This window comes from Citrus clementina, unplaced genomic scaffold (genome assembly GCF_000493195.1).
Source record: "Citrus clementina cultivar Clemenules unplaced genomic scaffold, Citrus_clementina_v1.0 scaffold_8, whole genome shotgun sequence".
Lineage (NCBI taxonomy): Eukaryota > Viridiplantae > Streptophyta > Magnoliopsida > Sapindales > Rutaceae > Citrus > Citrus x clementina.
In genome coordinates this window covers 6,889,310-6,901,507 of record NW_006262022.1, presented here as the reverse complement: position 1 = coordinate 6,901,507, position 12,198 = coordinate 6,889,310, and the positions used below count along the sequence as shown (strand labels likewise).

The following is a 12,198-nucleotide window of genomic DNA, read 5'->3' as shown; positions in this document are numbered from 1 at the left end:
TTTGCTTTAAGTTCAGCCTTGAGCACACGCTTGAACGTCACACGGTACGAGGCAAACAAAAAAATCATAATTAGAATTTAGAAGAATGAAGGAGATGAAAATCCGAATACCGCAACACAAAGTCTGGTATTACTTTCACTTCACGGCTTTGATCAATCACAAGACAAGACCCTCATAAATTCAATTCACTTTTAAAACCCACATCAGCTTTTTTTATTTTTTAAATAGTTTTATGGGCCATCATTATTGCCATTATTATAATTCATGCAGGACTTGCCTTCAATCTTGTATCAAGCTAAGTGAAGCCGGTTCGAGTGTCTTAGGGCTGGTGGAGCTTTGTTTTGATCTGGGTTAGTGTCAAAATGGAGTCTTGGCTTGCGGGGTTGTTGAGAGCGGCTTGGGTAGCTGGGATATTGCCTTTGATCATTGCTTCTTTACCAAGTTCTCGCCTCAATTCTTTTCATGGGGCTTTGTTGGGGTTTGCCAAAAGAGGCAAGATCATGCAATCATCTTCTCATGTGAGGGTTCAATTTTTTTTTTTTAAGAGTAAAAATTTATCTATGCCACATAAATAAAATTTTTTGCTTATATTATGTGTTTAAATTGTCTTAGGCAAGGAAGGAAGCTGAAGGTTTTGCCTTTTTTCTTTAAAGGGTATTTGAATGATCTTTTGTACAGTGCATGGAGCTTGGGATGGTCATGCTTTTTTCGTTGCATTTTAAACAGTTTGGAGAATTGTGTATGATAGGATTGTTTTTAGAAAATGTTTAATTTCAAGTGAATATGAATTTATGATAGTATTTTTTTAATATGGGAATTCACTGTTAAGTGCATTTTTACATAGCTCAGTCCATAGAGTTTGATATACTAGTAGCTTCCCAACTGAGTTAGGGTGGGTTAGTGAGTATCAAATTGTTAAGTGTGAACTTAATTTGTTTGTCTTCTCTTTGTAAGCTACCCCAAAAAAACTAGAAAGGTATGTAATGCTGCTATATTTGGAAACATTCTGGCCTTAGGTGATGGATGGCTGAATTTGAAAAACCTTAAAGAGAAGCTGCAGGCAAGAAGCCAAGGATTGCCAACATATGCTATGATGTCATACTTGATCAGAGCTTTTGTGTAGCACTAAACTGCTTATCTATTCCAGTAAATGTGTATATCTTAGGGAGAAGTTGGTTAGTTTATATGTTTTTTTTTGGATTGTTTGTAGTAGTTTCTATCATGGGTTGGAGTTTAAAACTTGTTTTTGCTGTGTCGAATCCAATTCCGGTAGATAGTAGTTGGATTGCTTTATTTTGATTTCATGGAATTGTCTTTTGTTTTAAATGTTCCCTAACATGCCTACCTCTTATTGAGACAATGAGAATTCCCAAATGGTATAAGTTCATTTTCCACTTTATACTATAATCTTTCACTAATTAACTGTGTGGTTGGATTTCAGAAATTCACGGTTCCTCAGAGATTCTTCTGTCATTTCTATGTGGTGGCTGTGGTTTGGACAACACTCTTGCTATTTACATTATGGGCCTATGCGTATAAAATGGCACCATCAGTTTCCGAGCCATCTCTTTACTCTACTATTGCCAGCCACTTAACTGGAGGTTCACATATGTTTTCATTTCACAAGTCGCATTTAACTCTGCTACAGCATAGACACCGGGTCTGGAGTTCTGTCTTTGTTCTTTTGCTGATGGAAATTCAAGTCGTGAGACGCCTTATAGAGACAATATACACATTTCAGTACAGCCCCTCAGCTCGGATGCACATTTTTGGCTATCTAACTGGCTTGTTGTGAGTAGTTCTCTTACCACTATATGGTATTTCTATTTCATACTGGGCTAATTGCAGCTATTGCAAATTGCAAGACCTTTTTTTAAACCTTGGGTTTCTATTTAGTGGTGCTCCTTCCTTATGAACAATAATTTATGCTATTTTTCGGTTTGGTTTTGCCTTATGTCTGAATGTGTTAGAAGATGTTGTGTTTATTATGGTTATGTTTTTGAGGTTAGTTTCTACACGGCAGCTCCATTGTCGCTCTGCTGCACTTTGGCACCAGAGGTGTTTGGATTTGCAGCAGCTCTGGTGGCTGAGTTCATTGTTAAAGGAAAGAGGCAGATGCCAGCGTTTGAATTTGAGTTGTGGGAATCTGTTAATCCTTTCTTGAAACTTAGATGGTTTCAATGGATTGGTGCTGCTATATTTTTATGGGGTTGGATGCATCAGCGTTGTTGTCATGCAATTCTTGTAAGCGCAAATATTTTGTCATTTGTTCCTTATTTTCCAGTTTCTTCATATAGATTTGGCTGTAGTTAATGTTTCCTTTAGTTAATGTTTCTTAATCACTTTGATGCAAAAACTTAGTGTAACTAAGTTTATGATCTTTCATGCAAAAGCTTAGTGTAACTAAGTTTATGAGTTTGTGTTGTTAGTACTAGCTTGCACAGAAGTTAAGTGAAGAGAATATAACTATAATGGTTAATATGCTAGATAAAAATGCTGGAGACAAGTGTAATTCAAACACTGTTAAGATAATATTTCAACTTAAATTGATTAACGAAAATTTGAAGATTTTTTTTTCCCTACACATCCCACCACCTGCACACACAAACATAAATTAAATAATTTCAACTCCAAGGTTGGTATGAGGAGGATTGATCACCCTAGAACTCTTGCTTCCACTGCAAAAGGCCTAACTAATTGGGCTATTGAAGAGTTGGATAATATGAAAGCATAATTCTGACAAATTTGTCTTGTCGAAAGTCAACCTTCAGAATACAAGTACTCAAGTAGAAATAGTTTCTTGTGCATCGGATGTGTCTTATGATGGAAACTGACTTCTCTGAGACTAGTATGTCCTTGAATGGTTTTACTGTATATTTCCTTTTAGCTTAGTTGAATAAGAATTTTCAGATCAGTGTAGCACTTAAGCTCTGTTTCATAGTCACTGATGTTTCATAACCTTGAGGCAAATATTCATATAGATTCTGTAAATGAAGCTAGAGTAAATTTGTTTTAAATAGTATGATAACATATTAGAATAATATCATTTCCGATCATAGAAAATTCTTAAATAAAGATCATAAAAAAATATAATTTCCATGTCACAATAATGTTTGTTCAACCACTAAGATTTTTAAAAGGATGTGATGATTGAGAGGCCCATAGCACATTTGTTATTCTATAATGTTGGTTAACATATGGAAACTTTTTCAGGGTTCATTGCGAGAACGTGCGGAACAGATTGATGAGTATGTTATTCCTCACGGAGATTGGTTTGAAATTGTTTCATGCCCCCACTATCTTGCTGAGATTGTAATCCATCTCTCTCTCTCTCTCTCTCTCTCTGTCTTTGTTTCTCTCTCTCTCTCTCTCTCTCTCTCTCTCTGTGTCACACAAACACAAAACCATTCTTGTAACCATGCTAAGGCTAGCAAATGATCTTAATTCTCGTCTGCAAATGATGAAGGTTATATATGCTGGTTTGTTGGTGGCAAGTGGAGGAACTGATATCACCATATGGTTGCTTTTTGCATTTGTGGTATGGTTTCCTTTTTTAGAATGTATGGTTTCCTTTTTTAGAATAAGGACATATTGAAAGCTTTTGCCAAATTCTTTTTGTCATCAACTTTTATCATACTTCCAAGAGTTGAAGTTCTGGAACCTGGTGGTTGCAGGTGGTTAACCTGGTATTTGCAGCAGCAGAAACTCAGAGGTGGTATATTCGTAAATTTGACAATTACCCAAGTAACCGATATGCAATTATTCCATATGTATATTAGTATTCCTGCATGAATGGAAACCAAAATCTCTCACCATCCATGTGAAGCTGGGTTGAAGCCTCCTATAGGTTATACTATCCTAAGAGATTTTACCTATTGGACTAATTAGCAGCACTTTTATTTGTTCATTTGTACTTCTCAACACGAACAATTTACTTGCTAACTGCAATGGAAGATCATCGTCAGCTTGTCTATCTTATTATTATTATTATTATTTTTGTGGCTATTGTGGGTTGCTTGACCAATGTTTCTCTCAAGTCTTCCATTGTCCGTCCGTCCGTCCTTTGAATGATTTGAGGAATATTTAATGATATCTTTCTTTTCTTTCATGGCTGTTTTACACCAGTTGGAGTGAAGATGAATTTTAATGAAACCAAAGCCAGATAAGCAGTGGAATAACAGATGAAAACTAAACAAAACCCACCAAATGGAATAGATTTAAAAAGAGGAAAAAGAGAATGGCACTGCACTGCTAATGTAAGTCAGGAATGTGTTCGATAAAATGTTTTTAATACTAAAACACATCAAGGACGTTTGATCACTTATTTTTTGAACTCATAGAAACATTCTTATCCAGAACAATGAGCATACTTAAGCAAACAGATCTATGCCCCAAAACCTAGCAGGCTGGTTGGTTCGATATTTTCTGTCAATGCTCTTAATCACATCCATGTCTTCTTTGCTCAGCTCAAAGTCAAAAACTTTGAAATTCTCTTCCAGTCTCTCAAGCTTTGACGTCTTCGGGATGACAGCTGTGTTCCGTTGGATGCCCCACCTGAGAACAATCTGGGCCACAGTCCTCTTGTATTTCTCAGCTAGACCCTGAGGCAAGAAAGTTGAAACAAAAATATTCACTATACGTACCATCAAGGGATGATGTCCATAGTAATGACATGAACTTCAGTTGATCAGTATAAGAAGAGAGGAATTTACTCACTTTCAAAACGGGGTCATCCAAACATGAGACAGTACCGAACCATTCAGTGTTGGCTACGGCACCTCCTAGAGGAGTATGAGCTGTGACACATATCCCATGCTTCTGACAGAACTTGACAAGAGAATCACGTTGGAAGTATGGGTGAGTTTCAAACTGATTCACCACCGGCTTCACTTTGGAGTAAGCTAAGCAGTCTCTTGTTAAAAAGATGTCATAGTTGCTGCAACCAATTTTTTGTCGGATCACCGTTACAAATTACAAAGAAATGAATGCTCAAGGATAATAATATATGAGGGGAAAAAAAAAACAGCTACTTCCAGTACTAGTTACACATGTTACAGTCAGCTGAGACTTTGAAGTGCAAAATATTTAAGTTTACAGCAGCGATACCAGCAAAAACTAGGTTGCAGAAGGCAATGCGTTCAGAAGTAACGGTTTCTTTGATATTTTTCCATATAGATCAAATGGAGCACAAATACACGATTCCAATTCTTCCAGACTTTTATCATTTGTAAATCAAGACCCAGAGTTGAATTCCACTAAACAGAAAAATTGGCTTCCTCTCATCAACTTGAGACTTGTATCAACTTGCCATTGGTCAAGTGTTTTCTCAACAATCACAGCAAGAGGAAATGATAGCTTAAATAGGAAAGCAGGAATAATATAGACTAAACAGTGAACACAAACGAAGTTCAATCTGCACAGAATCATTGGCAACTTTTCAATACATACATATGCAAACGCGTGCACATTTACCGTACATTTAGCATTCCAAAGAGTGCTATCTATGCGTTTACAAATAGGAAAATATAACACTGTGTGATTATCATGACTTTCTTTTCCAGCATCATAAGTCTAACATGTGTATAACGGGGTCATATCCATTCATCATCTCCAAATAAAAATTGCAAAAGTTTATCTTCCAATGTAAATATAAAAACTATCACATCACTCTTTAACATAATTAAAATGGAATTTTGACACGCTAGAAAAGTCATAAAGTAACTATTATAAATTTTGTACTAAATTTACTGGATCTAATGGAATGTTCACACTGATTCAAAATGCCAACATACCTGATCCCAATGCTTCGAACTAAACCCATTGAAACCAAATCCTCCATTGCATGCCAGGTTGTTTCCAATGATATAGTTGTGTCTATCTCCAGCACACCATCCGCATCTAATGCACTATCAGTTGTACCAACGCCTGCATGTAAGTGTGATATAAAAACTAGTTCAAAAAGCCAACTCACTCTAAAGGATGAATAGATTATCAATGGATTTTAAGCACTGAACAAGTCACTGACCAATTTAACAATTTCACAAAAAGTAGCAAAGGAGTGCCACATGTACAGGCAGCTAATTACAAAGTCTGTATTTCCCATCTCAGCAATAAGTTTCGTTATATCTCCATCTAAAGTTAGTTAGCACTTAGCAGCAGTATGCAAATACATACAGCCAACTATCCTTAATAAGGTCCTGTCTGCCTAGTGCAAAAACCCTTAAGCAAATTTAAATTAATTTTCTCTAGTAATAGTGAATTTATTTAAATGACGATCCCCGACAACTCACTTTCAGAGACTGCACCAGTAAAGAAGCAGGATATAAATTTCTTTAAGTAAACAATTTGGCTATATATCCGTCTCGTAGTTTCATCTTAGTATCTTCTAGGCAAACAGGCTATCAAGATACGCATAATTTGCACTGCACGTATTAGTATAGACATATAATCACAATTACAAAGACATGCACACACGTAGATGCACGCGCGCGCACACACACTCGTGTAAAAGATGAAATAGGCAGGGAGGAGTACCAGTGTGTTTTGTGGCTACAGGAAAATGGACGAGGTAGAGATCTAGATAATCCAGTTGGAGCTTCTTTAAACTGTCCTTACAGGCCTCCAGAACATGTCCATGATCTGAATTCCAAAGCTGCAATTAGGATGAAATTAGAGAGAAAATAACCATCATTGTCTGCCAAATGTTGAATATTCAATGCACAATCAACTGAAGAAAATCTCAAAGTTTTGCAATGAAACTAGCCTTGGTGGTAATGAAAAGATCCTCCCTCTTGACAAGCCCAGTGCTAAATGCTTCTGCAAGTGCCTCCCCAACTTCCGCTTCATTCCTATAATCAGCTGCAAACAACAACAAATCAATAAACACAATAAAAACACCAAAAAACTGTACAAAGAACTAGAAGCAATCAAGCAGAACTAAATTCCCAAATGTTCCTTGATTTCTGCCCAACTAATACAGCTCAGTAAGGAAACACCCACTTGCAACAAAAGTTATAGTACAATGATAAGCCTAGAATCCCAAGAATTCAGGCCAAATAACCATAAATGCCAAGCCCACTAGTACATCATAAAAAAGTTGAAATGTCTTTTATCAACTCAAGTTGAAACAATATCTTTTTTAAAAAATGAAAACATTCATTTTTTTTTTCACTTTCCTAAAAATTACACGAGATTGATGTGAGCCCTAGACCTCTTGTACTCCTTCAGTAGATTTTACAAACTGAACTAACTAGCACTAGCACGCACGAGTTAAAACAACATCAATCAACAATAATTACCCAGTATCATCAACACCATTAACAAGTCGAATACAAGCTAAGAAATAAATCTTAAAAAAGAAATGTTAAATCTGCAAGATTCATTTAAGATGTTTCACTTAATATATCTAAAGTGTTAAACACTAGAAAGGTATTACAAAAGGAACCAAATTCATACGGGCAAGTTCTTATAAGATAATTATTCACAAACCCATAAAAGGGAAATTAAAAAAAGAAAAAAAGGGTAGCAAGCCCGGCATAATACCAGCACAGTCAATATGGCGATAGCCAATCTTGATGGCATTGATGATGAGGTCTCTAATGTTTGATTCATCCATGCGCCAAACACCCAGTCCAATTATTGGCATCTTGAATCCATTGTTGAGTGTTATTGCCATTATTTCTCTTTACTCACTCACCCTTTCTTTCTCTGCTTTTGCTCTGAAAACTTGCTGTGACTTTGCTTGCTATTGCCACTTTTTGGTTTTAAGCATATGATGAAGAAAATTCGCCGCCTGCTTCTGCTTTGGTTTTATTCGATAACCACTCAATGCTCAGTACCGACAAATGGGACACTTGGTACTGTCCGATTTGACTAGTCTTTTTGAATGGACCAGATCAGATTTGGTGATGAGTGATTGGTGATACTTTTCAAATTTCCCATTTTATCAAACATTTTTTTAGTTTATTATTTTTTTAATTCAATAAAATATTATTGACGACGATATCATAGTTATTATTATTATTATTATTATTTTTAATTGAGCTATAGTTTTTGAATATCTTATTTTGCCGCTACTGTGGGTACCTTACCTTTTTTTTTTTTGAAGTAAAGCAATTTCATTAAAACAAAACGAATTACAGACTCTGTAATAACCACAAAGGTGGAACGAAATTCCACTCTTGGGGACCTGACATAGAACCTACTGCCCTCGCAACAGAGTGAGCAGCCAGATTCGCAGACCGATGTACAAACGAGAATTGCACTTCTCCTAAAGACTTAGCTAAAGCTCGACATTCATCAATTATTAAACCAAACCCGTTAGACCTTGAAAACTCCTCAACTAGAGCTTGAAATACTAGCAAACAATCAGTTTCTACAATGACACTAGGAAACTGTAAGCCTTTAAGCCAACTAAGGGCCTCCCGGATACCAAGAGCTTCAGCCTCCCTTGCTCCAAAATTTCCAGCCATTCCAGCACATCTTGCTATTAAGAAAACACCCTCTGAATTTCGAAGCACACACCCAAAGCCAATCTTTCCCTGAGATGAAAAAATAGCAGCGTCAACATTACATTTGACCCAACCAAGCTTTGGCCTCTCCCAACACATTGCCCCAGGGACCAGCTTATGGACATCAGCATCAGCATAGAATTGTTGCTTCTTTGCTGCTTGCCACTGATAGAGAAGTTGCCCAGCAGAATTGAGAACTTGATTCACTGAACCAGTTTTGTTATTCCATACTTTGTCATTACGATTAATCCAAACTCTCCAGCAGATCATCATGGCAATATGGCATTCTTCTTTACTACAGCGTGTAACGATGTGATCAAGCCACTCCAAGAAAGAATAACAATGGCCAACAAAACCCACAGAGGAAGAAATCCAGCAAGCCTTAGCAACATTACACTCAACCAAAGAATGGATAACAGTTTCATCAGAAGCATGACACACAGCACAAGTAGGGGGGATATTCACCCTCTTAGAAATTAAATTAACTGCAGTAGGCAGCACATTAGTTGCCGCTCGCCAAACAAAATTCTTAACCTTATTCGGCACATTCAAGTTCCGTAGTTTGCGCCACACACCTATGAAAGGGCCAGGGGTAAGAGAGTGTAACTACTTATAACAGCTACGGACTGAATAGCATCCGCGAGAATAAGCCAACCAATACCACACATCAGCATTTCGACGGGAACTAAGGGGAATTTGAAGTATCAACTCCTTGTCTCTTGTGTTGAAAAGATCTGAAATAATATCATAATCCCAAGCTCGTTGATTAGGCACCATTAAACTGCTAACAGGAGCTGCAGCAAGCTCTGCATTGAGATTAGAAGAAACAAATCCATCATTAGTATCAGGAAGCCACGGATCCTTACCAATGAAGATCATATTCCCGCAGCCAACTTGCAGTCTACTCCCTTGAATTACCACATTCTTTGCAGCCAAAATAGAGCGCCACACATAACTAGGATTATGCCCCACAGAAGCTTGAAGAACAGAGGTGCGCGGATGGTAGCGAGCTTTAATTACCTTGGCCACAAGAGATTCCGGACAAGTTAACAGCTCCACATTTGCTTTCCTAACATCGCTATATTGAATAAATGTAGTTGTTTAAAACCAAGGCCACCATATCCTTTTGGTTTGCACAGATTCTCCCATTTGGACCAATTTATTCCTTTCCCTCCACTTCGATTGCTACGCCACCAGAATGAGTTCATCAACACTTCTAGTTCTCTACACAAATCCTTGGGCAGTAAATAAATACCCATAGCATAATTAGGCATCGCAGGGGCTACCGTCTTTAACAAAATCTCCTTTCCAGCCCGAGAAAGCATCCGCGTACTCCAGCCTTGAAGACGTTGCCAGAGCTTGTCCCTAATATACCTGAACACCTCTTTCTTGTTCCTGCCAATATATGATGGAAGACCAAGGTAGGCTCCATGATTGGAGGTCATGGTAACCGCAAGAATATCACAAACCTGCTGAGTGACAGATGCAATCACATTAGTGCTAAAAGAAATTGAAGACTTGTTGAAATTAACCTCTTGGCCAGAGGCTCGACCATAAATCTCCAGCAACTGCTTGATTAAAGAAGCTTCATTGTTATTGGCCCGGAAAAAAAGGAAGCTATCATCGGCAAAAAACAAATGCGAGACCGATGGAGCCCCTCTTGTGATCCTCACACCATGAAGTAAGCCATTCTGTTCTTGTCTTCGAATTAAAGAACTTAGCCCTTCCGCGCAAAGAATGAATAAATACGGCGATAATGGGTCTCCCTGTCGAAGGCCTCTACCCAGGACAATCGACCCAACTTCCTTTCCCTCCCGTAGCACATGATATCTGACAGTAGATACGCAGAGCATAATTAACTTCTCCCACTTGGCATCAAATCCCATCTTAAGCATCATTGCCTGAAGAAAATTCCACTCAATTCTGTCATATGCCTTAGACATATCAATTTTCAGAGCAGCTACCCCATTTTTGCCTTGTCTCTTCCGCTTCAAGAAATGCATAATTTCTGCCGAAATGATTATGTTATCAGTGATAACTCGACCCGGGATAAAAGCGCTTTGAGAGTCTGAAATAACCACATCAAGCACTGATTTCATGCGATTAGCTAACATTTTGGATATTATCTTATACAACATATTGCATAACGCAATTGGTCTCATATCGGATAATAATTCAGGTTTGTGTTTCTTCGGTATTAGCACAATTGAAGTGTCATTCAAGCCCACTGGGAAAGAGCAATCATGAATAAAATTTAAACAAGCCGAAATCACATCCTTACCCACAATATGCCAGAACTTTTGGTAGAAAGCAGGGCTCATCCTGTCGGGTCCTGGAGACTTGTCTGGATGCATTTCAAAGAGTGCTTCTTTAACCTCAATGTCAGAAAAAAGGGGCTAAAAGCATTGCATTATGCTCATTTGTAATTCTTGTATCTACACACTGAGTAACTTCAGCAGTATGACACCTACCAGAGGTGAAAAGGTCCTGAAAATAGTCCACAATCAAAGCATCCACCTCCTTTGGGTTGGAACACCAGTCTCCTTGATTATTTCGAAGAGACTCGAAGGAATTCTGCCTTCTCCGGGCTGAGGCCGAAGTATGGAAATAGCGAGTGTTCCTGTCACCTTCCTTTAACCACAAGGACTTTGCTCTCTATTTCCAAAATACCTCATGACTATGCAAAAGCTCATTATAACGCTGTCTCGCTTCTGTAAAAGCAACCACACCCTCATTATCTCGCCTACCCCGTAAAGCAGCCATACACTTCTTGCATTCACGAATTCGCTTTCGAAAATCTCGAGCAAAATGCCCTCCCCACTCCATAAGAGCAGACCCACACACCATAATTCTTTGTTGAATAAAATCACCAGTATAGGACCTCCAGCTATCCCGAATAACATCACTACAGTCAGCCTCACACAACCAAGTATTCTCAAAACGAAATTGGTTATGTCTCGAAATAGGCTGAAGCGGGCTCGGATCCAACAAGATAGGAAGATGATCAGAGCAAGATGAGTCTAAGCTATAAACTTTCACCTTGTTGAAACGCTGAATCCATTCCTCATATGCAAAAGCTCGATCAAGCCCTTCTTCAACCCATTTCTCAGTGCCCCTAGCTCTCTCCCATGTAAACTGATACCCATCGATTCCAAGATCAACCAAATTGCAATCGGTAATAGCTCTCTGAAAACCCACCAGCTTCCAATTTGGGTACCTTACCTATTTAACAAAATAATTCACGTCTCTTTCAGTGTTTTCTCGAAAATTAAATTTAATTATTCAAATGTTTGTGTCGTACAAGCCCGTTGGCCTTAGGGAGTGTTTTTTTTTTAATTTAATTGACTTACTTTTAACCAGTTAAGTCATTAAATTTATTTATTTTTTTAACTTAATGAACATTTTTAACTATTAAGTCATTAAGTTATTAAGTTAATTTTTTTTAACTTTTTGTTTAATTTAAAAAATCTGAATGATATCGTTAAAAGATATTCTCTTAAATATCCCTATTTAAATCATTAATTTTCACCATTACCTAAATAAAATCTAATAATTAATATTATTACCTATCTATATATAACTTGTGATAATATACAGTGGTAGTATTACTTTTATCTTTTTATTTTCTTCAAATTAGCATTATTTATCTTTATAATTTTTTATGAATATTTTTCATATAAAAACATCA

At 37.4% G+C, this 12,198-nt stretch overlaps 2 protein-coding genes across 3 annotated transcripts; one reads left to right on the top strand and one right to left on the bottom strand.

Moving 5' to 3' along the window:
* The first annotated feature begins 47 nt into the window (after positions 1-47).
* LOC18035534 (polyprenol reductase 2) lies at positions 48-3,978 on the top strand. Of its 2 annotated transcripts, XM_006423445.2 has the most exons (7): positions 48-126; positions 271-518; positions 1,442-1,791; positions 2,010-2,244; positions 3,214-3,312; positions 3,467-3,538; positions 3,675-3,978. In XM_006423445.2, exons 2-7 carry the CDS (start codon positions 363-365, stop codon positions 3,777-3,779), a joined length of 1,017 nt encoding a protein of 338 aa, XP_006423508.1. In that variant the 5' UTR covers positions 48-126; positions 271-362; the 3' UTR covers positions 3,780-3,978. The 2 variants fall into 2 exon arrangements, with proteins under 2 accessions (XP_006423508.1, XP_006423507.1); XM_006423444.2 differs by having other exon boundaries at positions 56-518.
* Positions 3,979-4,189: 211 nt separating this feature from the next.
* Positions 4,190-7,900, bottom strand: LOC18035179 (NADP-dependent D-sorbitol-6-phosphate dehydrogenase). Its single transcript, XM_006423443.2, has 6 exons — positions 7,543-7,900; positions 6,764-6,858; positions 6,535-6,652; positions 5,793-5,925; positions 4,717-4,936; positions 4,190-4,601 (listed from the first exon to the last, which is right to left on the bottom strand). Exons 1-6 carry the CDS (start codon positions 7,673-7,675, stop codon positions 4,371-4,373), a joined length of 930 nt encoding a protein of 309 aa, XP_006423506.1. The 5' UTR covers positions 7,676-7,900; the 3' UTR covers positions 4,190-4,370.
* Between the last annotated feature and the right edge of the window lie 4,298 nt (positions 7,901-12,198).